At 47.7% G+C, this 27759-nt stretch overlaps 1 protein-coding gene across 1 annotated transcript; it reads left to right on the top strand.

Annotated features, from left to right (window-relative positions):
• Positions 1–185: 185 nt before the first annotated feature.
• PREB (prolactin regulatory element binding) lies at positions 186–27759 on the top strand. The gene is given in 13 exon segments (XM_077489358.1): positions 186–320; positions 10142–10325; positions 10402–10603; positions 12417–12637; position 12911; positions 18220–18299; positions 19959–19979; positions 19981–20084; positions 20165–20338; positions 22747–22783; positions 22785–22820; positions 23595–23759; positions 25839–27759. Coding segments are annotated over 12 exon segments (1269 nt in total). The 5' UTR covers positions 186–320; positions 10142–10190; the 3' UTR covers positions 25932–27759.

Here is a 27759-nt window from a genome sequence, read left to right as displayed (position 1 = left end):
AAGATGCTTGTGGGCCTCCATTTTTCTCGAGTTCAGGCAATGGTCATACAATTGTCTCAGGCTACAACAATATGGCGGCACAGCCGCAGACACGTTTACCCGGTATACAGTTTATTAGTTGACGTGTCAGTATGATAAGTAGGCGGGGCCGAAGAGACGCATGCGTGCGAGACAACGTCTGACAGTAATGCGATATCCGCTAGTTGGCATATTGCGCATGCGTCTCGTCTTGTACGGCTCACTATACGCACGCGTCATCTGTGTCCGGCCTTAGATCCTGGGGATCACGTGACGGGAATGTCTGCGCACAGCTGACAGCGGTGAGAGACCCAAATATCTGTATATCCCCCCAATGTTTACAATTACCCCACCCCCCCATACTCTCATATACACCCCTCCCCCACTGTGTACAACTACCCCTCCCCCCATACTCTCATATCCCTCCACTGGGTACAACTACCCCCCATACTCTCATATACCCCCCCCCCCCACTGTGTACAACTACCTCCCATACTCTCATATACCCCCCAATGTTTACAATTCCCCCCTCCCCCATACTCTCATATCTCCCCCCCCACTGTTTACAATTCCCCCCCTCCCCCCATACTCTCATATCCCCCCCCACTGGGTACAACTACCCCCCATACTCTCATATCCCCCCCCCCCCACTGTGTACAACTACCTCCCATACTCTCATATACCCCCCAATGTTTACAATTCCCCCCCCTCCCCCCATACTCATATACCCCCCCCCCCCCCCCCACTGTGTACAACTACCTCCCATACTCTCATATACCCCCCAATGTTTACAATTCCCCCCTCCCCCATACTCTCATATCTCCCCCCCCACTGTTTACAATTCCCCCCCTCCCCCCATACTCTCATATCCCCCCCCACTGGGTACAACTACCCCCCATACTCTCATACCCCCCCCCCCCACTGTGTACAACTACCTCCCATACTCTCATATACCCCCCAATGTTTACAATTACCCCCTCCCCCATACTCTCATATCTTCCCCCCCCACTGTTTACAATTCCCCCCCTCCCCCCATACTCTCATATCCCCCCCCCCCACTGGGTACAACTACCCCCCATACTCTCATATACCCCCCCCCCACTGTGTACAACTACCTCCCATACTCTCATATACCCCCCAATGTTTACAATTACCCCCTCCCCCCATACTCTCATATCTCCCCCCCCCCACTGGGTACAACTACCCCCCATGCTCTCATATACCCCCCCACTGTATACAACTACCCCCCCATACTCTTATATCCCCCCACTGTATACAACTACCCCCCATACTCTCATATTCCCCCACTGTATACAACTACTCCCATACTCTCATATACCCCCCCCCCCCACTGTATACAACTCCCCCCCATACTCTCATTTCCCCCCACTGTGTACAGCTACCCCCCATACTCTCATATCCCCCCCACTTTATACAACTACCCCCCATACTCTCATATTTCCCCCAGTGTTTACAACTACCCCCCCCCATACTCTCATATCCCCCCCCACTGTATACAACTACCCCCATACTCTTATCCCCCCACTGTGTACAACTACCCCCCCATACTCTCATATTCCCCCCCACTGTGTACAGCTACCCCCCATACTCTCATATACCCCCACTATATACAACTACCCCCTATACTCTCATATACCCCCACTATATACAACTACCCCCTATACTCTCATATACCCCCACTATATACAACTACCCCCTATACTCTCATATAACCCCACTATATACAACTACCCCCTATACTCTCATATACCCCCACTATATACAACTACCCCCTATACTCTCATATAACCCCACTATATACAACTACCCCCATACTCTCATATACCCCCCACTGTGTACAGCTACCCCCCATACTCTCATATACCCCCACTATATACAACTACCCCCTATACTCTCATATACCCCCACTATATACAACTACCCCCTATACTCTCATATACCCCCACTATATACAACTACCCCCTATACTCTCATATCCCCCCCTCACTGTGTACAACTACCCCCCATACTCTCATATCCCCCCCACTGTGCACAGATACCCCCCATACTCTCATATCCCCTTCACTGTGCACAACTACCCCCCCCCATACTCTCATATCCCCCCCCCACTGTGTACAGCTACCCCCCATACTCTCACATCCCCCCACTTTATACAACTACCCCCCATACTCTCATATCCCCCCCCCCCCCCCCCTTCACTGTGTACAGCTACCCTCTAGGGCTGAAACAACTAATCAATTAATCGTCAACTAATCGATTATGAAATTAATCGATTACTATTTTCATAATCGATTAATCGGCCAGTAACATAGTGGGGTTAAAAAAAAAACCTAAAATGAGCCCTTTATAGTACAAAAAGAGCAAATCGCTGCTGTAAATATTACTTTCACTGTTCTACAGTAAAAAATGTAACCAGTTAAAGTAGTGATTATCTGCTTTTTTTTTTGTACTATAAAGGGCTAATTTTAGTTTTTTTTTTTTTTTTAACCCCATTATGTTACTAAACTTAGTCTTGGACCTGGGTCACATCTATGTGTTTATTGGTGCTTTTTGCAGAAAGGCACTACAGTTGATTTACATGGTTTCCTATGGGACACGTTCACATCTGAAAGGGTCAGGGACTTTTAATGCAAAATGGTGCTTTATTGGTTCAATATACTTCAATGGAGAAGCTGCAGAAAAGCATGCAATGCGTTTTTGCAGCAATTTGTGTTTTTTTAATCTACCCAAAAAAATGCAAATTGCAGTAAAATCACGTGCGCAAAAATCAAAAATGCACAGCAAAAAGCACTGCAGAAACAGATCAAAGGCAAACTGCATAGGTGTGTACCGAGCCTTAAGATCAATTTTCAGATGAGAATATTCAGATGAAAAATCTTTGTACATTTGCTGAATGAAAGAATTTTGTTTGAAATTTTCACTTGGTTTTTAACATTCTGTTTTTAAAATGAATGTAGATTCTGAACAAAAACCACATCCACTGTCTGAAAATTCCTTTGACTAAGAAGCTTTCTATTATTTCCAAATTTTCCCCTCACTGTGGTTGAAAATGAACGTCAATTTGACCCGCATTTTTTTTTTTTTTTTTTTTTTTTTTTTTAAAGGTTATTAACTGATTAATCGATTAATCGAAACAATAATCGATTATGAAAATAATCGTTAGTTGCAGCCCTACTACCCTCTCATACTCTCATATCCCCCCCACTTTATACAACTACCCCCATACTCTCATACCCCCCCCACTTTATACAACCACCCCCATACTCTCATATTCCCCCCCACTGTATACAACTACCCCCCCATACTCTCATATCCCCCCCACTGTGTACAGCTACCCCCCCATACTCTCATACCCCCCCATTGTGTACAAGTACCCCCCATATTCTCACCCCCCCCCCATTGTGTACAACTACCCCCCATATGCTTATCCCCCCCATTGTGTACAACTGCCCCCCATATACCCCCTCACTGGGTACTACTACCCCAAATATCCTCATTAACCACTTGACCACTGGGCACTTAAACCCCCTTAACCACTTGACCACTGGGCACTTAAACACCCAATTTTCAGCTTTCGATGCTCTCACATTTTGAATGACAATTACTCAGTCATGCAACACTGGACCTATATGAAATTTTTGTCCTTTTTTTCACACAAATAGAGCTTTCTTTTGGTGGTATTTAATCACCGCTGGGTTTTTTATTTTTTGTGCTATAAAAGAAAAAATACCGAAAATTCTGTAAAAAAAAATGAATTTTTCTTTGTTTCTGTTAGAAAATTTAGCAGATTAGTAATTTTTTCTTCATAAATTTTGGCCAAAATTTATACTACTACATATCTTTGGTAAAAATAAGTACAAATTGGTGGATATTATTTGGTCTTTGTGAAAGTTATAGAGTCCACAAGCTATGGTGCCAATATCTGAAAATTGATCACACCTGAAGTACTGACGGCCTATTTCAATTCTTGAGACCCTAACATGCCAGAAAAGTACAAATACCCCCCAAATGACCCCTTTTTGGAAAGAAGACATTCCAAGGTATTTAGTAAGAGGCATGATGAGTTTTTTGAAGTTGTAATTTTTTCCCACAATTCTTTGCAAAATCAAGATTTTTTTTACTTTTTTTTTTTTTTCACAAAATTGTCATATTATCAGTTTATTTCTCACACACAGCATATGCATACCACAAATTACACCCCAAAACACATTCTGCTATTACTCCCGAGTACGGCGATACCACATGTGTGAGACTTTTACACAGCCTGGCCACATACAGAGGCCCAACATGCAGGGAGCGCCATCAGGCATTCTGGAGCACCCAGGACAATTCTGACATTTCTCTCCTACATGTAAAAATCATCATTTATTTGCTAGAAAATTACATAGAATCCCAAAACATTATATATGTTTTTTTAGCAAACACCCTGGAGAATACAATGGTGGTCTTTGCAACTTTTTATCTCGCACGGTATTTGCGCAGTAATTTTTCGAATGCTTTTTTTTTGGAAAAAAAACAGTTTTGTGCTTAAAAAAAAAAAAAATAAAAAAAAAAAACACAGTAAAGTTAGCCCAATTTTTGCATAATGTGAAAGATGAAGTTACGCTGAGTAAATAGATACCTAACATGTCACTCTTCAAAATTGCACATGCTCGTGGAATGGCGCCAAACGTCGCTACTTAAAAATCCCCATAGGCGACGATTTAATTTTTTTTTACTGGTTATATGTTTTGAGTTACAGAGGAGATCTAGGGCTAGAATTATTGCTCTCACTCTAACGTTCGCAGCGATACCTCACATGTGTGGTTTGAACACCGTTTTCATATGTGGGCGGGACTTACGTATGCGTTTGCTTCTGCATGCGAGCACATGGGGACAGGGGCGCTTTAAAAAAAACATTTTTTTTATTGTTCATTTTACTTTATTTATTTTAGTTTGACATTTTTTTTGATTACTTTTATTCCTATTACAAGGAATGTAAACATCCCTTGTAATAGGAATATGGCATGACAGGTCCTCTTTACAGTGAGATATGGGGTCAATAAGACCCACATCTCACCTCTAAGCTGGGAAGCCTGAAAAAAAAAAAAAAGATTCTGGATTTGATCGTATTAGCGATTCGGTAGAAGCACCGGAGGGCGGCGGGAGGGGGGGAATGTCTATGGCTGGGTATTACAGGGTATCACCGACTATGGCTGGGTATCTCAGAGTATGGCTGGGTATCTCAGAGTATTGCGTTGCAGAGCATTGCAGGGTATTGGCGGGCGTTGCGTAGTGTTGCCGGGCGTTGCGTAGTGTTGCCGGGCGTTGCGTAGTGTTGCCGGGCGTTGCGTAGTGTTGCCGGGCGTTGCGTAGTGTTGCCGGGCGTTGCGTAGTGTTGCCGGGCGTTGCGTAGTGTTGCCGGGCGTTGCGTAGTGTTGCCGGGCGTTGCGTAGTGTTGCCGGGCGTTGCAGGGTATTGCAGAGTATTTGCAGGGAATTGAGGGGTTAATTTTCGGTGAGCAGCGATGTGGGCACTGCAGATGCAGCCCACATCGCTGCTGACACCGATCTCTTCCCCCTCCGCTGTTCTGATCGGTACAGAGAGGGGGAGGGAGGAACCGGCGTCATAACATGACGCCGGTTTGTTTACAAGTGATCACTCCGTCATTTGACGGAGCGATCACGTGGTAAACGGCCGCGTTGAGCGGCCGTTTACCTTGATTCGTGATGCGCCGGGTCCACTGGACCCAGCGGTCACTGATGCTCTCGTGTGCGCGCCCCAGGGGGCGCGCGAGAGCAGAATTCTGGGAGGCCGTTAATTAACGGCCTCTCAGAGTTAAACAACCGCTCTGAAGCCGTTAATCGGCAATGGGCGGTTGTTAAGTGGTTAATAACCAGACCAATTTTCAGCGCTCTCACACTTTGACAATTACTCAGTCATTAATTATATATATATATATATATATATATATATATATATATATATATATATATATATATATATATATATATATATATATATATATATATATATATATATATATATATATATATATATATATATATATATATATAATATAATTTTTTTTTTTTTTTTTTAAGCAAAGACCCTAGAGAATACAATGGCGGTCGTTGCAACTTTTTATCTCGCACGGTATTTGCGCAGCAGTTTTTCAAACAGTTTTTTTTTTTTTCCAAAAAATATGTGTTTTGTTCCTTACAAAAAAAAAAAAAAAAAAAAAGGTAAAGTTAGCCCAATGTTTTTGCATATTGTGAAAGATGAAGTTACACTGAGTAAATAGATACCCAACATGTCACCCTTCAAAATTGCACACGCTTGTGGAATGGCGCCAAACTTCGCTACTTAACCACTTTAATACCAGGCACTTAAACACCTTCCTGCCCAGACCAATTTTGAGCTTTCAGCGCTGTTGCAATTTGAATGACAATTGCGCGGTCATGCTACACTGTACCCAAATGAAATTTTTATCATTTTTTCCCCACAAATAGAGCTTTCTTTTGGTGGTATTTGATCACCTCTACGGTTTTTATTTTTTGCGCTACAAATAAAAAAATACCGAAAATTTTGAAAAAAATATGTTTTTTTTGTTTGTTTCAAAACTTTGTAAATAAGTACGTTTTCTCCTTCACTGATGGGCACTGATGGGGCTACACTGATGGGCACTGATAAGGCGGCACTGATGGGCACCAATGAAGTGGCACTGATGAGGTGGCATTGATGGATACTGATAGGTGGCACTGATGGGTGGCACTGATGGGTGGCACTGATGGGCGGCACGGATGGGCACTGATAGGTGGCACAAATTGGCACTGATAGCTGGCACGGATGGGCATGGATGGGCGGCACGGATAGGCATGGATGGGCGGCACGGATAGGCATGGATGGGCGGCACGGATAGGCATGGATGGGCGGCACGGATAGGCATGGATGGGCGGCACGGATAGGCATGGATGGGCGGCACAGATGGGCATGGATGGGCACTGATAGGCGGCACAGGTGGGCACTCATAGGCGGCATTATACTGTACTAATGGATGCCAATCAGTGCCAAACAATAATGCATGCCAATCAGTGATGCCCATTGTGGGCACTGATTGGCATCCATTGTGGCACTGACTGGCATCCCTGGTGGTCTAGGGAGGATTACCTTTAGCTGGGCATCCCTGGTGGTCTGGTGGCGTCCCTGGTGGTCCAGTGTGGGCATCCTCGGGGGGGGGGGGGGGGGGGGGGCTGTGCTGATAATCGATCAGCACAGACCCCCCTGTCAGAGGAGCAGCCGATCGGCTCTCCTCTACTCGCGTCTGTCAGACGCGAGTGAGGAAAAGCCGATCACCGGCTCTTCCTATTTACACTGTGATCAGCCGTGATTGGACACGGCTGATCACATGGTAAAGAGTCTCCGTCGGAGACTCTTTACCGAGATCGTAGTTGCCGGGTGTCAGACTGACACCCCGCAACAACGATCGCCGCGATGCGTGCCCCCGGGGGCTCGCAGCGGCTCATAATCCTGATCACGTCATATGACGTCCGATCAGGATTATGCAACCACTTTGCCACCGTCAATTGCCTATAGGGCGGGCGGCAAGTGGTTAAAAATCCCCATAGGCGACGCTTTAAATTTTTTTTACTGGTTACGTGTTTTGAGTTACAGAGGAGGTCTAGGGCCAAAATGATTGTTCTCGCTCTAACGTTCCCAGCGATACCTCATGTGTGGTTTGAACACCGTTTTCATATGTGGGCGGGACTTACATATGCGTTCGCTTCTGCATGCGAGCACATGGCAACAGGGGCACTATAAATGTTTTTATTATTTTTATTTTTTTATATTGCTCCTTTTACTTTATTTGGACACTTTTTTTCCCAAAAATAAATTTTTTGATCACTTTTATTCCTATTACAAGGAATGTAAACATCCCTTGTAATAGGAATATGGCATGACAGGTCCTCTTTACAGTGAGATATGGGGTCAATAAGACCCTGCATCTCACCTCTAGGCTGCGAAGCCTGAAATAAAAAAAAAAAAAAAAAACGATGCTGGCTTCGATCGTAGCCGATATGATCCTTCTTATGGTGTAGGGAATCAACGGCTGAAAAAAATAATATCTGAATGATGCCTGTAGCTGCACCCATCATTCAGATATCCCTGCACAAAGTCAAGGACGTCATATCACGGCCGGCGGGTAGGAAGTGGTTAAAACGCATTTTATTTATTAATTTTTTGTTTTTTTTAACACAAAGTTGTCCATTTTATACAATGTTTCTAACACACAGCATATACATAGCAAAAATGACACCCCAAAATAGATTCTCCTACTCCTTCTGAGTACGGCGATACCACATGTGTGAGACTTCCACAGCCTGGGCACATACAGAGGCCGGGTACGGCCAAGTATGGCTGCGCATGGCAGGATGAGGCTGCAATTGTCACAGAGCAGTGCTGTGGGCACTACAGATCCAGCCCACATTGCTGCTGCCATCCGCTCTCTCCCCCTCTCCTTTGACACGGTACAGAGAGGGGAGAAAGGAACCGCCGTCATGACATGACGCCGGTTTGTTTACAAGTGATCGCTCCGTCATTTGACGGAGCGATCACGTGGTAAAAGGCCGCTATCAGCGGCCATTTAACGTGATGCCCCGGGTCCGGTCACGGATGTTCCCGGGTGCGCACGATTCTGTGAGGACGTCCCATGTACGTCCACCCAGAATAAGCCGACCACGCTGTAGACGTCTTTCGCCTATGGCCCGGTCGGCAAGTGGTTAAGGATGAGCTCCGTCGTGTACGCACACTCCACGTGCAGAGCCCGCCAGGAAGTCGGCACAGCGCTGCGCTAATCACAGGCAGTGAGACAGTTCCCTTTGCACGGCTGCAGAGATCAGGAAATGTCTCACTGCCTGTGATTAGCGCAGCGCCGACTTCCTAGCGGGCTCTGTGCGAACATGCCCGGAGCTTATCCGTAATCCTCATATACACCCCCACTGTGTACTACTACCCCAAATATCCTCATATACACCCCTTCCAAATAGCCCCTACCCTTTAAAACAACCCAAAATATCCCCCTACCCAGAACAAGTGCCTTCCACCGTTTACCCCAATACCAGGCACAAATGCACAAAATACCTGCCTACAAGTACCCACCCTCCCCTACTCAATACAGTCACCCCAAATAGCCCCCACTGGGCACGGCTACCACCCCATACTGACCCCTCTGTGTACTACTCCCAGGTATTATTACCCCCCCAATAATCCCATACTGACCCCTCTGTGTACTACTCCCAGGTATTATTACCCCCCCAATAATCCCATACTGACCCCTCTGTGTACTACTCCCAGGTATTATTACCCCCCCAATAATCCTATACTGACCCCTCTGTGTACTACTCCCAGGTATTATTACCCCCCCCCCCCCCAATAATCCCATACTGACCCCTCTGTGTACTCCTCCTGGGCCAAGAGGGTACCACATCCATATGAAATTACTAATGGAAAAAAGGGGAACGTTGGAGAGGACTTTATAGGTACCAGAAAAGGAATACCAAATATTATTGGAAAAATAATAAATTTATTAAACATAGATATAAAAAATTGACAATATAACATTAAAAACGGATAGTGTTGGCTTCCAGTAGAATAATCCACACATAGTATGTGTATTGCTCCCTGTTGCTGCTTGAATATGGAAGGCCGACGTTTCGCTTTTGCTTCCTCAGGACAGATAAGCCTGACACCAAGCAGAGGGATTCTGCATAAGAAAGGGAAAATAATCATATTTCAAAATATTTCAGTAACCCCATACTGACCCCTCTGTGTACTCGTCCCAGGTATCATCACCCATTGTATCCCATACTGACCTGTTTATGTACCCCTCTCAGGTATTACTCATTTCCACCATCTTGTACCTGTGTTCCCGTTTTTTGATATTATTATCCCCACACAGACCCCTCTTTGTACCTCTACCAGGTATTATTACCCCTTATACACTCATGTTGACCCGTTAAAGGTATTATCCTTCTAACGATCCCGCTTTATACCTCCTCCAGGTATTAATACTCCCAGTACTCCCACACTGACCTGTTTTGACATCTTGGTAATCTCTTTTTAGGCCGTCTTCTCCTCTGCCTGAGCTGTGAGACCCCCCCCCCCCCCCCAGGATGGGTAGACGCCGGCATCCCGATCTATACTACGCTCCCTTCCCCCTCTACGCTATCCGATTTCACCGGGAAGATGGGACAGTCATCACCGCCGGAGGAGGCGGAGCCTCAAAGACCGGTATTAAGAATGCCATGGTAAGTGTTACTACTTCCTTACAGTGTCTGTTCTCTTCTTCCTTCCTGTACAGTAACTCTTCTCTCCCTTCCCCAGCACTTCCTGCGGCTGGAGCGAATATCAGGTCAGCTCAGTGCCACCCTACTGCACGCATATGACACAGAAACCAGGGCCACCATGAACCTAGCCATGGCCGGCGATGTGCTAGCCGCTGGTCAGGATGCCAACTGTCACATTCTGCGCTACCAACACCATCCGAAAAAAGAGAAGAGTGATGGCGACAGTAATGACAAGACAGGTAACGTTAGTGGGGTAAACATGGGTGTGACTGACAAACATGTTTGTGTCTATGCCCCTCCCATAATGAGTGTTCCTGTAATAGTTTGTGTCTCTGCTCCTCCTACAAAGGTGAGATTTTCCCCTCAGTGGTTTGTATCTCTGCCGCTCCCACTATGGTGAGTGTTCTTGCATTAGTTTGTGTCTCTGCCCCACCCACAATGGTGAGTGTTCCTGCACTAGCTTGTGTCTCTGCCCCTCCCACAATGGTGAGTGTTCCTGCACTAGCTTGTGTCTCTGCCCCTCCCACAATGGTGAGTGTTCCTGCACTAGCTTGTGTCTCTGCCCCTCCCACAATGGTGTGTTCCTGCACTAGCTTGTGTCTCTGCCCCTCCCACAATGGGGAGTGTTCCTGCACTAGCTTGTGTCTCTGCCCCTCCCACAATGGTGAGTGTTCCTGCACTAGCTTGTGTCTCTGCCCCTCCCACAATGGTGAGTGTTCCTGCACTAGCTTGTGTCTCTGCCCCTCCCACAATGGTGAGTGTTCCTGCAGTAGTTTGTGTCTCTGCCCCACCCACAATGGTGAGTGTTCCTGCAGTAGTTTGTGTCTCGGCCCCTCCCAGAATGGTGAGATTTCCCCACAGTAGTGTCTCTTCCCCTCCCACAATGGTGAGTGTTCCTGCAGTAGTTTGTGTCTCTGCCCCTCCCACAATGGTGAGTGTTCCTGCACTAGTTTGTGTCTGCCCCTCCCACAATGGTGAGTGTTCCTGCACTAGTTTGTGTCTCTGCCCCTCCCACAATGGTGAGTGTTCCTGCACTAGCTTGTCTCTGCCCCTCCCACAATGGTGAGTGTTCCTGCACTAGCTTGTGTCTCTGCCCCTCCCACAATGGTGAGTGTTCCTGCAGTAGTTTGTGTCTCTGCCCCTCCCACAATGTTGAGTGTTCCTGCAGTAGTTTGTGTCTCTGCCCCTCCCACAATGGTGAGTGTTCCTGCACTAGCTTGTGTCTCTGCCCCTCCCACAATGGTGAGTGTTCCTGCAGTAGTTTGTGTCTTTGCCCCTCCCACAATGGTGAGTGTTCCTGCAGTAGTTTGTGTCTCTGCCCCTCCCACAATGGTGAGTGTTCCTGCAGTAGTTTGTGTCTCTGCCCCTCCTACAATGGTGAGTGTTCCTGCACTAGCTTGTGTCTCTGCCCCTCCCACAATGGTGAGTGTTCCTGCACTAGCTTGTGTCTCTGCCCCTCCCACAATGGTGAGTGTTCCTGCACTAGCTTGTGTCTCTGCCCCTCCCACAATGGTGAGTGTTCCTGCACTAGCTTGTGTCTCTGCCCCTCCCACAATGGTGAGTGTTCCTGCAGTAGTTTGTGTCTCTGCCCCTCCCACAATGGTGAGTGTTCCTGCAGTAGTTTGTGTCTCTGCCCCTCCCACAATGGTGAGTGTTCCTGCAGTAGTTTGGGTCTCTGCCCCTCCCACAATGGCGAGTGTTCCTGCAGTAGTTTGTGTCTCGGCCCCTCCCAGAATGGTGAGATTTCCCCACAGTAGTGTCTCTTCCCCTCCCACAATGGTGAATGTTCCTGCAGTAGTTTGTGTCTATGCCCCTCCCAAAAAGGTGAGATTTCCCCCCAGTTGTTTGTGTCTCGGCCCCTCCCACAATGGTGAGTGTTCCTGCTCTAGTTTGTGTCTCTGCCCCTCCCGCAATGGTGAGTATTCCTGTAGTAGTTTGTGTCTCTGCCCCTCCCACAAGGGTCGTATTTCCCCACCCACTGTCTCATTTATCTCAATAGCTGGTCCTTCATTGAGGGTGGTTGTCCTACAACGATGTGTCTCCTTTTTGTAGGAAGTAACGATCGGGGGTCACGGAAGAGGAAGCCGTCAAAGAGTAGCTCGGAGGCCAGCGGAGGTGGCACCAAGAATGACACCTCAGAGATCTCCGTGCAGTCCGTCTCCGTGGTACAGACCGACTTCAGTGCTGACAATCTGCAGAAGTCTGTGTGCTTTAACGCCGACTCTACCAGACTGCTGACGGGGGGTGTGGATGGACACATCCGGATCTGGGAGGTAAGACTGCTGGGGTTTTTTTGTCACAGAGAAAGATTCTGCCCACTGAGATTATGAGCCGGGTCTTCTCATCCAACATCAGTACCTGACCTCACATTAGGCAAATCTCCACTCCAAAATCTTGTGGAAAGCAATCCTAGAAGGGTAGCCGATGTTTTAGATGCAAAGTGGGGCCAACTCCTTATCGATGCCCATGGCTTGGGAATGGGATGGCCAAAAAAAGAAAAACCCATATTGGCGATGGCCAGTTGTCCAAAGGCTTTGGCCATTTAGTGTACAGTGGATATAAAAAGTCTACACACCCCTGTTAGAATGTCAGGTTTCTGTGATGTAAAAAAAACGAGACAAAGATAAATAATTTCAGAACTTTTTTCACCTTTTTAATGTGACCAATAAACTGTACAACTCAGTTGAACAACAAACTCAAATCTTTTAGGTGGTGGGAAGTAAAACGAAAATAATATGGTTACATAACTTGCACACCTTTTTAAAGAGGAGTTCCACCCAAAAATGGAACTTCCGCTTTTTGGATCCCCCCCTCTGGTGTCACATTTGGCACCCCTCGGGGGGAGGGGATACCTGTCTAATATGGGTATTTGCTTCCACTTCCGGCGAAAGATCGCCGCGGGATCTGACGCCATGTCTGGCCCCTCCTTCACCCCCCTTCTGCTGTCTTCTGGGAGACACACAGGTCCCAGAAGACAGCAGGGACCACTCAGAACACCCAGCGCGACTCACGCATGCGCAGTAGGGAACCAGGCTGTGAAGCCGCAAAGGCTTCACTTCCTGATTCCCTTACTGAAGATGGTGGCGCCTGCACCCAGGAGCCAAGGGACGGGTCGGCTTGGGTTGAGGACATCACGGGCGCCCTGGACAGGTGAGTGTCCTTATTTTTAAAGTCAGCAGCTGCAGTATTTGTAGCTGCTGACTTTTTCGGCGGAACGTCGCTTTAATACTTTTTTGAAGTACCTTTTTTTTGATTTATTACAAAACTCAGTCTTTTTGGGTATGAATCTATCAGCATGGCACATCTTGACTTGGCAATATTTGCCCGCTCTTCTTTAACAATAAACACTCCCCACAGGCCTGGACCAAATTCAACATAAAAATGATATCACAGATTGTTTCTGACCAATCCCTGATTCAGCTTTCCAAATTGAACTCTGACTTTAATGTGCCGCGGGCCTATTTTTTTTTCGATACCATCAACTCTCCCACGCCTTCAGTAGCCAATTCTCCAGCTCCCCTCCTCAACTAGTTCAGTCTTCCCTGGAGGACCTCCTTAGGTCTGCCAATTATAAATGATAGTGTCGCGCAGTATGAGCCAAGCTAGAAATAGAAAGGGGAAAAAAAGGGAAGAGAAAAGAAGGGATGGGGTGGGGGGGGGGGGGGGGGGGAGCGAACTGGGGGGTAGGTAATGGAGCTATAGATGAAAGGTAATGGAAGAGAACTATATAAATGGATATGGACTTAAAGCGGGAGTCCACCGGGACTCCGCGTTTTTTTTTTTTTTTTTTTTTTTTTTTTTTTTTTTTTTTTTTTTTAAAAGCCAGCAGCTACAAATACTGCAGCTGCTGACTTTTAAAATAGTGACACTTACCTGTCCAGCGCGCCCGCGATGTCGGCACCCGAAGCCGATCGCTAGGTCGTCTGTCGGGTCCTGCCGCCGCCATCTTGGGTATGGGAATCAGGAAATGGAGCCTTTCGGCTTCATTTCCCGGTTCCCTACTGCGCATGCGTGAGCCGCGCGGCGCAATCCGGACGGTCCCCGCTGCCTCTGGGAACTGTGTGTTTCCCAGCAGGCAGCGGGGCACTTGCGCAAAGGGGCGGGCAGTTGCGGAAAGGGGCGTAATCTATGCCCCTTTCCGCAGACAGCTATCCCGGAAGTGGGTGCAGTTACCTGGATTATCCAGGTAACTGCACCCCCCTCCCCCCTGAAAGGTGCCAATTGTGGCGCCGGAGGGGGGGGGGATTCCGATGAGCGGAGGTCCATTTTAGGGTGGACCTCCGCTTTAATATAAAAGTACCTTTTAACTTATATGTTGCGTAATGAGCTAGGTAAATAAATAGTAATAGCAATCATAGGCCAATATCTGGACAACAGAAATCTATATACGTTCACTCTAGTAATAGTAAACACAACTGTGCAAAAAATGCAATATAGCATGCCAAGTGAATGTGCAAAATATAAAACAAATCTGAATAAATCAAGTAAATTGACTAAAGAGAAGTAGTGGCAAAAAAAAAAAAAAATATATATATATATATATATATATTATATATATATATATATATATATATTAAGCATGGACTACTAGTTCATACAGTGCATTACACTGTGCAAATACTGCTAGCAGCAAAAAAACAGTGCATAGCTTTGTGTAAATATTGCAAGGGGGAGTATAGTGCTAATAATGCAAATTAATAAGTCCTGGAATATTGAAAAATAGACGTGCAAAATTCTTTGTTTCAAACTCAAGTGTTGGTGTTATCATGCAAACACATAAGTGCAGTGGTTGTTTCTTTCATCCAATAGGTGAGAGGATGTGCCCTTACCTCACGGCTGTGAGGTTACAGCCTTATTATAGTGTAGGTGTGTATATCCTATCGCTCCAATTCTGAGACCTTAGGATAGGTATACCTCACAAGATATAGAGATGATAATCCATAGTGTAGTATTTCAGCAAAACCAATTTTTATTAAGATATAACATCAGGGTACTCACATTATGGAGCACACATAAACAGCAGTGTATGAATGAACACGAGCGGTGCACTCCAGCGTTCTTTCCGGTGTCCCTCTCTCTTTCTCCTTCCTTAGGTCTGACTGTGCAAAAAAAAAAAAAAAACACTTCCCAATTTATACTCACACCTGCTTATCACCTCCCTCCCGGCATTAGAAACGCTAAGAGCTAAATGGTCCTGTGACATCCCCGATCTTGACAACGACGATTGGGACGACATTTGGGATTTCCCCTTTTAGTCCCTAGTCTCTCAGAGACCACCTGATCCAATTCAAGATCGTCCACCGGGCTTACTTTACCCCCCACAGGTTGCATAAAATGAACCCTGACTCCCCTCCCGGGTGTTGGAGATGTGGTGGGATTCCTGGGGATTTTACCCATGTCTTCTGGACCTGCCCAAAGATTGCCTGCTAGTGGAATGAGATTCTGGCCTTTATCACGCAGGCTACTTCACTATCACTACAACTGACAATGGCAATTTGTATATTAGGCCTGATTGAGCAACTAATCCCTACGGTGGCGGGTTGTACGCTCGTGGGACTCCTACTGTTTTATGCTCGCAAAGCAATAGCCCTCAGCTGGCGCAAACCCTCCCCTCTCTCTGTGGAAACAACTCATTAACAATAGCCTACCTCTATATAAAGATACATACGCCAATAGAGGCTGTCCCAGGAAATATGACAAAATCTGGTCTAAATGGTTGGCTGATCCCTCCTCTGCTTCGGAGGTCACCTAGTGGTACCTGCTCCAGATAGCTCCCATATGAATTTCAATTGTGCATACCAGCTATATCTGTTATGTTGACATAAAATGTTTGTCACAGCACCCGGGGAGCTGTGCTGTTGTACAACAATCATAATACTGCTTATAGGCCTGCTATTCATGTATGAAACAACCAAATTGAATCCCTGTGGGGATTCCAAAGTTGCCATGTAAGACCAATGTATGTTTATTTGTCTATGTTTTGTCTAAATCAATAAAGAGATATTTAAAAAAAACAACAAAAAAAAAAACAACAATAACACTCCAGATCTGTCAGATTGCCAGGGCATCTCCTGTGCACAGCCCTCTTCAGATCACCCCATAGATTTTCAATTGGATTCAGGTCTTGGCCATTTCAAAACTTTCATCTTCTTCTGGTGAAGCCGTTTCCTTTGTTGATTTGGATGTATGCTTTTGGTCGTTGTCATGCTGAAAGATGAAGTTCCCCTTCATGTTCAGCTTTCTAGTAGAAGCCTGAAGGTTTTGTGCCAAGATTGACTGGTATTTGGAACTGTTCAGAATTCCCTCTGCCTTGACTAAAGCCCCATACACACTATTAGATCTTCTGCAGATTTTTTATTTTTTTTTTCCCTTCAGATTTACCAAAACCATGTAGTGCGAGGGCCTGTCTGATTGCATACACGTCGAAACTCCTAAGGTTTGACCTCGTATTATATGGTTTTGGTAAATCTGAAGGAAAAAAAATCAGCAGAAAATCTGATAATGTGTATGGGGCTTAAGGGCCTCTGTTCCAGCTGAGGAAAAACAGCCCCAAAGCATGATTCTGCCACCACCATGCTTCACAGTGGGTATGGTGTTCTTTTGGTGATGTGCAGTGTTGTTTTTGCGCCAAACGTTTCTTTTGGAATTGTGGCCAGAAAGTTAAACCTTGGTTTCATCAGACCAGAACACATTTTCCACATGCTTTTGGGAGACTTCAGATTTTTTTTTTTTTTTTGCATAATTTAGTCAGACTTTGATGTTTTTCTTCTGAAGAAAAGGCTTCCGTCTTGCCACTCTACCCCATAGCCCCAGTCATATGAAGAACATGGGGAGATTGTTGTCACATGTACCACACAGCTAGTACTTGCCAGATATTCCTGCAGCTCTTTTAATGTTGCTGTAGGTCTCTTGACACCCTCCCTGACCAGTTTTCTTCTCGAACCTTCCTCGGACGTCCAGTTTATTTTGTTTAAATCCAATATCTCTTGTTTTTATACAAAATTATAACATCAGCCAATACATACATACATCCCAAGTGCAAGAAAAAACATTAAAAAATGCACGATAAATCACTGTTGTGCCATATTTTCTCCACTTGAGGATGACTTTCCTTACTGTGGTATATCTAATGCCTTGGAAATCATTTTGTACCCTTCTCCTGACTGATACCTTTTTAACAATGAGATCCCTCTGATGCTTTGGAAGCTCTCTGCAGACCATGGCTTTTGCTGTAGGATGCGACTAAGAAAATGTCAGGAAAGACCTACTAGAACAGCTGAACTTTATTTGGGGTTTTTTGTTTTTCAATTGAGTTTTACTGTTTATAGGTCAATAAAGGTAGGAAAAGTTCTGAAATTATTTATTTTTGTCTCATTTTTTTTACATCACAGAAACCTGACATTTTAGCAGCGGTGTGTAGACTTTTTTTTATATCCACTGCAAGTTATCCATGGATTTGAAGAACAAGATGAGTCGTGTAGAGTCTATGTGGTTTACATTGTGTTTGGGTGGGATTTTAGATATAAGACAATGTGGAGAACAATGTGGCCTTCACAGAGTTTCTCCTCACCTTGTACCAGTGATGGACCAAGTCCAGTGAGGTCACATTTTCTATACTTAGGTATGTTGCATAGTTCCTGGTGGTGGGTCAAGCACCAGTGCAGTCATATGTCCCTCCATACTTGGAAGTACTGGGTAGTGTTTCTTGTTCCTGGTGGTTGAACAGAACAATGGGGAAATCAAGGTTAGGTGATGAGTTGTTCTGCTGTAAGGAAGTACATTACAGGTAACCTGCTGCTTTGTGCTAATGCCACTATGTTTCCATCTCGCTCTCTTCTCCCCCACCCTTGTCCAGTCCCAGCAATGAAGAAGCTCTATGACTTCAAAGCTCATGCAGGCGAGGTGGAAGATATCGCAGTTAGTCCCACCAATAAGGTAAAATTGGGTGCTGTAAGTGCACAAGACTTATATGGGGTAAACAAGGTTTGAAGATAGGGAGCCACCTAAGCTGCTGACCTGTCCTGGCCATTGAGGGAGCAGAGGGGTCTACGGTAGGATCCTCAAACTACGGCCCTCCAGCTGTTGCGAAACTACACATCCCATGAGGCATTGTAAAACTCTGACTTCACAGACATGACTGGGCATGATGGGAATTGTAGTTCCTGAACAACTGGAGGGCCGTAGTTTGAAGACCCATGGTCTACGGGATGGGCAGAGGAGATGGTAAAGGGACGTATCTTGTTGGAAGAAGGTAAGATGGTATTGGGGTGGGGTGAATAAACTTTATCTGGAGAATAAGTATGACGATATGGGGAGGGTAGGAGCTTGGCCTGTGGAGGTTGTTTTTAGAGAAGCCTAATCTGAGGAAGTGGTAGAAGAAAAAAGGTGGGAGGGATGGAGGAAGAGAACAGCAGAAGTATATGTTGGGTTTAGGTTCATGTCAGTTTGGTGGCAGGAGCTTGGTTTGAAGAAGGGGTGGCGGGGGTAAGCTTCATCTGGAGAATAAGTAGGAAAATATGGGGATGATAGGCGCTTGGCCTGAGTAGGTGGCTTTCAGAAGAGCTTGGTCTAAGAAAGTGGTAGAAGAAAAAGGGTGGAGGGATGGAGGAAGAGAACGACAAGAATGGGTTTGGGTTGATGTCGGTGTGCTAAAAATTTGGAGGAGCATGATGGGGGTGGGAGGAGCTTGTCTGAAGGAGGGGTGGTGTGGATAAGCTTCATCTGGAGAAGTACAAAGATATGGGGATGGTAGGAGCTTGGTCTGACGAGGTGGCTTTCAGAAGAGCTTGGTCAATGGAATAGGTAGAGGAGATATGGGGGCAGGGGTGGAAGGAAAGAACAGGGGCTATGCATTGGGTTTGGTTTTATGTCAAGATGTTAAAGATTGATGGAGCATGTTAAGTGGGTGGGATGAGACTGGTCTGAAGGAAGGGTGGGAAGCAGTGGGGTGGATAAGCTTAATTTGGAGAATGAGTAGGAGGAAATGGGGTTGGTAGGAGCTTGGCCTAAGGGAGGTGGTTTTCAGAGAAGTTGGTCTAGGAAATGGGTAGAGGAGATATGGGGCAGGGCTGGAAGGAGAGACCAGTAAGAGCTGTGTGTTGGGTTTGGTTTGATGTCAAGGTGGTAAAGATTGGAGGAGCATGGTGGATGGATGGGAGGAGAATGGTCTGAAGAAAGGGAGGTTAAGATATTGGAATAGTTAAAGGTCAGTTTAAGAATTCTAGGAGAGCCTTCAGGATGTGGAAATATAAGGAACCTGGTCTTTGGAATGAGTAGAAAAAATGGTGCAGGGCCTCAATTTGGTGGAATCAATGGGAGAGAGATCAGAGTAGGTCTGGAAAATAGGTTGTAGGAAAATGGGTAGGGTGGAGGTGGAAGGTGTTTGGTCTGGGGGATAGATGGGGGAAGGGTGCTGTGGGGGTTCATTTGGGATGATGTCAGGATGGGAGAATTTGATGGGTGGTGCCTCAATTGGAAGTCTGTAGGGGGATATCAAAGTGGAGGTACTGCTGGGAGCAATTTAGTATGTTGGTAGTTGTGTGTTATATGAGAGCAGTGCCCTTGAGGAGGTGACATTGGTGTTGTGTTGCATAGGTGGTGACGGTGGGTCAGGATTTTCCGCTGCTGTGTGTGGGAGAAGGATCAGCTCATCTCTGAGCTTCACTGGAATGAAAATTTTCCTAACATTCCCGATAAGATGTACAGGTACCGGGCATGCAGGTGAGTGCCGTACCCTGGTCTTGGGGAAGGGGTGTCTCTCTGTGTTGTTACGCTGGTAATGTTAACCCACGTCTTGGCAGGTTCGGGAAGGTGGTAGATCAGGAGAAGGAGCTTCGCTTCTACACTGTACAGATCCCTTATAAGAGGGAACGAAAACCACCGCCATGTTACATCACGAAGTGGGACGGACTGAACTTCCTGCCCTTACTCACTGAACCCTGCGGGAATGAGGTCATTTCCTGCCTCGCTGTCAGGTGAGTTTCCCCGACCTCTACAAGTCATACAGGCCTCCATTGTGTTGTGGTTACCCTGGCCGCTGTGCTAAACTTTGCTGCAGTTTGTTCTTCATGGAAGTTGCTGATTACTGGAGATAGATATACAGCATCTCACAAAAGTGAGTACACCCCTCACGTTTTTGCAAATATTTTGATATCTTTTCATGTGACAACGCTGAAGAAATGACACTTTGCTCCAATGTAAAGTAGTGAGTGTACAGCTTGTATAACAGTGTAAATTTGATGTTCCCTCAAAATAACTCAACACACTGCCATTAATGTCTAAACTGCTGGCAACAAAAGTGAGTACACCCCTAAGTGAAAATGTCCAAATTGGGCCTACAGTGTCAATATTTTGTGTGGCCACCATTTTTTTTCTCCAGCACCGCCTTAGCCCTCTTGGGCATGGAGTTCACCAGAGCTTCACAGGTTGCCCACTGGAGTCCTCTTGACGGAACTGGTGGATGTTGGAGATCTTGCGCTCCTCCACCTTCCGTTTTGTGGATGCCCCAGAGATGAACATAGGGTTTAGGTCTGGAGACATGCTTGGCCAGTCCATCACCTTTTAACCTCAGTTTCTTAAGCAAGGTAGTGGTCGGTCTTGGAGGTGTGTTTGGGGTTGTTATCATGTTGGAATACTGCCCTGCGGCCCAGTCTCCGAAGGGGAGGGGATCATGCTCTGCTTTCAGTATGTCACAGTACATGTTGGCATTCATGGTTCCCTCAATGGACTGTAGCTCCCCAGTGCTGGTAGCAGCATGCTTGACTGTAGTACTCCTTTGTACTCATCACCTGGTTGCCACCACACACGCTTGACACCATCTGAACAAATAATTTTATCTTGGTCTCATCAGACCACAGAACATGGTACCAGTAATCCATGTCCTTAGTCTGTTTGTCTTCAGCAAACTGCAGGCTTTCTTGTGCATCATGTTTAGAAGAGGCTTCCTTCTGGGACAACAGCCATGCAGACCAATTTGATGCATTGTGCGGCGTATGGTCTGAGCACTGACAGGCTGACCCCCCCCCCCCCCCCCCCCCCCCCCCCACCACCACCACCCCTTCAACCTCTGCAGAAATGCTGGCAGCACTCATACGTCTGTTTCCTAAAGACAACCTCTGGATATGACGCTGACCACGTGCACTCAACTTCTTTGGTTGACCATGGTGAGGCCTGTTCTGAGTGGAACCTGTCCTGTTATACCGCTGTATGGTCTTGGCCACCGTGCTGCAGCTCAGTTTCAGGGTCTTGGCAATCTACTTATAGCCTAGGTCATCTTTATGTAGAGCAACAATTCTTTTTTTCAGATCCTCAGGGAGTTCTTGCCATGAGGTGCCATGTTGAACTTCCAGTGACCAGTATGAGAGAGTGATACCAAATTTAACACCCCTGCTCCCCATTCACACCTGAGACCTTGTAACACTGAGTCTCTCTCTCTCTCTCTCTCTCTCTCTCTCTCTCTCTCTCTCTCTCTCTCTCTCTCTCTCTCTCTCTCTCTCTCTCTCTCTCTCTCTCTCTCTCTCTCTCTCTCTCTCTCTCTCTCTCTCTCTTCTCTCTCTCTCTCTCTCTCTCTCTCTCTCTCTCTCTCTCTCTCTCTCTCTCTCTCTTCTCTCTCTCTCTCTCTCTCTCTCTCTCTCTCTCTCTCTCTCTCTCTCTCTCCTCTCTCTCTCTCTCTCTCTCTCTCTCTCTCTCTCTCTCTCTCTCTCTCGTTGCCAGCGGATTAGACATTAATGGCTGTGTGATGATGATATTTGAGGGGACAGCAAATTTACACTGTTATACAAGCTGTACATTCACTACTTTACATTGTAGCAAAGTGTCATTTCTTCAGTGTTGTCACATGAATAGAGAGAATAAAATACTTACAAAAATGGAGGGGGTGTACTCACTTTTGTGAGATACTGTAGTTGTCCGCTACTCTGTCTCTTCCAGTAGTCGTTGTAAGCATGTTTGTTTCTTTCTTAACCGGTCTCTTTCGCCCTTTCTGTCTTTGGTACCCCCTCTCTCGTTCTCTCTTACAGTCTTGGGGCCCCACTCTTTCTCCACCCCTCCCCTCTCTCTCGGGCCCATCTCTAACTCTTGTGTTTTTTTTTCTTTTTTCTGGACCCATCTCTCACTCTAACCCCCACTTCATTAGTGACCTCTCTTGCTCTCTCAACCCCTCTCTTGCTTTCTCACCCTACCTTTTACTCTCTCTCGCTCTCTCTCGCTCTCTCTCTCTTCTTGGCCCCCCCTCTCTCTTGCCCACTCTTTTTGGCCCCATCTTCCAGTAGTGACCAAATTTTGTTTTATACATTTTTTTGGCCCATCGCTCTTTCCCTGAATCACTCTGTGCCCCAAATTTCTCAGAACCTTCTCTCTGATCTGCTTTGTCTCTGTATTGCAGTGATTGTGGGACCTTCCTGGGTCTGGGCTCTGTCACCCGGTTCTGTAGCCATCTACATCTCCTTTTCTCTGCAGGTAGGTTGCTCAGTATGGTGTCGCAGGGCCTTGGGTCTCTCTGTTTAGTGGCCCCTATACAACTGTGGTGAAGGATGAACTGACAATGGGCCTCTGGATCAAAAATTATCTTATAAAAAAAAAGAGAAGATGAGGATAGTTGTTGGGGTGGCACATTTGGGCATAGCAGTTAGTGCTCTATCCACGTATATCTATCAAGAAGTTCTAATGTGTAAGATTCAACATGTCTGCTAGTCAAGGCTGACCTTGACACTTGGTGCCTGCAGCACCGTCCTACAGGCAATGAGACCGCCTATCCTAGTGATTGCATGATTGTCCGAGAGGAAGGTGTGGGAGGCAGGAGGGGATGGCACAGCCTTTTCGCAGATTGGAATATGGCCTGTTTTGGGAGTCCCCGGGAGGAACACGTCATGCTATTGTGTATGCAAATAAGACCTCTTGTTGGTATTTAACAATATCTGTGTTGAAAAGCTGTGGAAGAGATTTGTCATGCTTTCAGACATATGAATAGTTCATGTTGAAGTACGGGGAACCTGCTTGCTCTGACCCTCATGTGAATCCCCTCAGATGTCCTTTTGCCCCCCACCCCCCCCCCCCCCCAGCTGTGGAAGAGATTTGTCATGCTTTCAGACATATGAATAGTTCATGTTGAAGTACGGGGAACCTGCTTGCTCTGACCCTCATGTGAATCCCCTCAGATGTCCTTTTGCCCCCCCCCCCCCCCCCCCATCTCCTTCCCTGAGTCAACCTTGTCCTCTCTGTTCCTACACACAGAGGCTCTACTATGTGCAGGAAGCTCACGGGATTGTGGTGACGGATCTGGCCTTCTTCCCTGACACCAAACAAGGACGAGCTCTGCGCGGAGACAATGAGACCGCCATGCTGAGCATTGCTGTGGACAGCCGCTGCAAACTGCACGTGGTGCACAATAGACCGTGAGTGACTTCCTTCGTTTTGTGTGGGGTAGTGCGTGTTCTGCACAGGAAGCAAGTGACAGAGATGGGTGAATAAAGAGGTGGAGAGAGGGGTTAGTGCAGGGTCTATGAAGTGATGGTGAGTGGGGTTGTGCGGGTTAGTATAATAGTGGTGGGTGGGATAGTGCGGGTCTATATAATGGTGGTGAGTGGGGCTGTGCATGTCTATATTATGTTGGTGAGCAGGGTAATGCTGGGCTATGAAGTGGTGGTGATTGGGATGTAGTGTGGGTCTATGAAGTGGTGGTGAGTGGGGCAGTGCAGGGCTATGAAGTGGTGGTGAGTGGGGCAGTGCGGGTCTATGAAATGGTGGAGAGTGGGGCAGTGCGGGTCTATGAAGTGGTGGTGGTGAGTGGGGCAGTGCGGGTCTATGAAGTGGTGGTGGTGAGTGGGGCAGTGCGGGTCTATGAAGTGGTGGTGGTGAGTGGGGCAGTGCGGGTCTATGAAGTGGTGGATGGTGGGGCAGTGCGGGTCTATGAAGTGGTGGTGAGTGGGGCAGTGCGGGTCTATGAAGTGGTGGTGAGTGGGGCAGTGCGGGTCTATGAGGTGGTGGTGGTGGTGAGTGGGGCAGTGCGGGTCTATGAAGTGGTGGTGGTGGTGAGTGGGGCAGTGCGGGTCTATGAAGTGGTTTTGGTGGTGAGTGGGGCAGTGCGGGTCTATGAAGTGGTGGTGAGTGGGGCAGTGCGGGTCTATGAAGTGGTGGTGAGTGGGGCAGTGCGGGTCTATGAAGTGGTGGTGGTGAGTGGGGCAGTGCGGGTCTATGAAGTGGTGGTGGTGAGTGGGGCAGTGCGGGTCTATGAAGTGGTGGTGGTGAGTGGGGCAGTGCGGGTCTATGAAGTGGTGGTGGTGAGTGGGGCAGTGCGGGTCTATGAAGTGGTGGTGGTGAGTGGGGCAGTGCGGGTCTATGAAGTGGTGGTGGTGAGTGGGGCAGTGCGGGTCTATGAAGTGGTGGATGGTGGGGCAGTGCGGGTCTATGAAGTGGTGGTGAGTGGGGCAGTGCGGGTCTATGAAGTGGTGGTGAGTGGGGCAGTGCGGGTCTATGAGGTGGTGGTGGTGGTGAGTGGGGCAGTGCGGGTCTATGAAGTGGTTTTGGTGGTGAGTGGGGCAGTGCGGGTCTATGAAGTGGTGGTGAGTGGGGCAGTGCGGGTCTATGAAGTGGTCTATGAAGTGGTGGTGAGTGGGGCAGTGCGGGTCTATGAAGTGGTGGTGGTGAGTGGGGCAGTGCGGGTCTATGAAGTGGTGGTGGTGAGTGGGGCAGTGCGGGTCTATGAAGTGGTGGTGGTGGTGAGTGGGGCAGTGCGGGTCTATGAAGTGGTGGATGGTGGGGCAGTGCGGGTCTATGAAGTGGTGGTGAGTGGGGCAGTGCGAGTCTATGAAGTGGTGGTGAGTGGGGCAGTGCGGGTCTATGAGGTGGTGGTGGTGGTGAGTGGGGCAGTGCGGGTCTATGAAGTGGTTTTGGTGGTGAGTGGGGCAGTGCGGGTCTATGAAGTGGTGGTGAGTGGGGCAGTGCGGGTCTATGGAGTGGTCTATGAAGTGGTGGTGAGTGGGGCAGTGCGGGTCTATGAAGTGGTGGTGGTGAGTGGGGCAGTGCGGGTCTATGAAGTGGTGGTGGTGAGTGGGGCAGTGCGGGTCTATGAAGTGGTGGTGGTGAGTGGGGCAGTGCGGGTCTATGAAGTGGTGGTGGTGAGTGGGGCAGTGCGGGTCTATGAAGTGGTGGTGGTGAGTGGGGCAGTGCGGGTCTATGAAGTGGTGGTGAGTGGGGCAGTGCGGGTCTATGAAGTGGTGGATGGTGGGGCAGTGCGGGTCTATGATGTGGTGGTGAGTGGGGCAGTGCGGGTCTATGAGGTGGTGGTGGTGGTGAGTGGGGCAGTGCGGGTCTATGAAGTGGTTTTGGTGGTGAGTGGGGCAGTGCGGGTCTATGAAGTGGTGGTGGTGAGTGGGGTAGTGCAGGTCTATGAAGTGGTGGGGAGTGGGATCGTTCTTCTGTACTATCACACCTATTCTGGTTGGACTAACGCTTTTCATGATCTCCCCTCCCACAGAGACGTTCCCGGTTTGGCTCCTCCTCCTCCTGTGTGCGGGTCTGCTGGTCGCAGTCATCCTCCTCCTCCAATACACATTTCCAGACTTCTTCTAGCGGCTCACATCTGACAAGTGGTCTCTGCTCAGTGGGCGGAGTCTAGGATGCATCTGGTGGAATCATCTGAGGAGAGGGCTCCATGATGCTTTTTATACGTTCTGTACTTTGTGGTGGAGCGATGAATGGGGCCGTTCCTCCATAGAGCACACGGGGGGAAGGGCTCCCATCTAAGGCTTTAGCCATTGCCCTCCATCTTGATTCCTCTCCTCTTTTAATTTGTGAACAATAACGTTCTCCTGATTCTTAACTGCCACCCGATATTACATTTCATGGTTAACCTAGCGGACTGGAGGTTCCATCCTGTTATTTATGGCCGATGATCTCTGCCCCCCTGGGACATGACTGGAAGCCTGATGATTGCACCAGCGTGGGAGGCGGCTCATCTCCTGACATGACTGCGATTTGTGCTCCACCTTTCCTGTGGACTGGAGGGGGCCTCTGACTACCCAGAAGGAAGATGACCGCCATGTTCTGCCTGGTAGGAGCCACTGCCAATTTTTCTTAGCAGACTCCCTCTGGTCCCCCAGACTGACCCGCTCAGGATTTACAGCTGCATGTTTGAGTAGTGGGCCCCTGCCCCCAGGGTGTATAGGATTATCTTCAGATGATGGACCCATGGTCACCTCTGCCCACCCAGGATGTATAGGGCTGCATCCGGGTAATGGGCATTGTGTCAACTCTGCCCACCCTGATCGTATAAGCCAATGGGCCTGCTTTCTCTTTTTGCCCTCAGGGCATATAGTAATGTACCTGCGTGGTGGGCCCACTGTCGCCTCTGCCCACTCTGAATGTATAACCCTGTGCCCAGCTGATGGGCCTGTTATCTCCTTTGCCCACCTAGGATGTGTATAGCATTATGTATGGATGATGGGCCTATTGTCGCCTTTTACCCCTAGGGTATACAGGATTATGTCCAGGTGATGGGCCAGCTGTCACCTCTGCCCACCTCAAATTTATAACCCTGTTTCCAGATGATGGGCCCACTTTCACCTTTTTGCCCTAGGGCATATAGTAATGGGCCAGCTTTCACCTTTTTGCCCCTGGGGGCACATAGTGATATGTCGGAGTGATGGGCCCGCTGTCTCCTTTCCTTCCCCTGACATATAACAGTAGGTGCAGATGATGGGTCCAGCTTTCACCTTTGCCCCAGGGTGCATCATGATGTGTCTGGGTGATGGATTTGTTGTCTTCCGAGCTGGCCCATCCCCTAGACCCAGGGTGATGCATTAAGGATGGGCAAAGCACGCAACGGGCCTGTCACCCAGACATATAGTTAAACATTTGGGGTGTGCAGTCCCCTTTTGCCCCACAATATATAGTTATGTCTGGGTCATGGGCCCATTGTCTACTTTGCCCACCCTGAATATATAACCCTGTATTCTGGTGATGGGTCAGCTGTCACCTTTTGCCTCCAAGGCGTATGGTGTTGTGTCTGGGTAATGGGCCTGCTGTCATATTTTGCCCCCCAGGGCCGATAGTAATGTGTGTGGGTGTTAAGCCCGCTGTCCCCTCTGCCCACCCATGGCTTAGAACATTACAGGTGATCACCTTTTGCCCCAGGGCTATAGTAATGTGTCTGAGCGATGGGCCGGCTGTCTTTTACCCACCCAAGCCGTATAACATTATATGTGGATGATGGGCCGATGTTACCTTTTGCCCCAGGACATATAGTGATGGGTCTGCTGTCACCTTGCCCACCCCAAATGTGTAACACTGTGACCAGTTGATGGGTCTGCAGTCACCTTTTGCCCCCAGGGCATATAGTGATATGTTTGGGCGATGGGCCCGGTCTGGAGACTAATAAAGGGAGTTTTTATAAATGTTA

The sequence above is a fragment of the Lithobates pipiens genome, unplaced genomic scaffold (assembly GCF_037356315.1).
Source record: "Lithobates pipiens isolate NorthernLeopardFrog02 unplaced genomic scaffold, aLitPip1_a1.2 Scaffold_18, whole genome shotgun sequence".
NCBI classification, from domain to species: domain Eukaryota; kingdom Metazoa; phylum Chordata; class Amphibia; order Anura; family Ranidae; genus Lithobates; species Lithobates pipiens.
The sequence above is the reverse complement of the archived record's forward strand: the minus strand, read 5'-3'. Positions and strand labels throughout refer to the sequence as shown.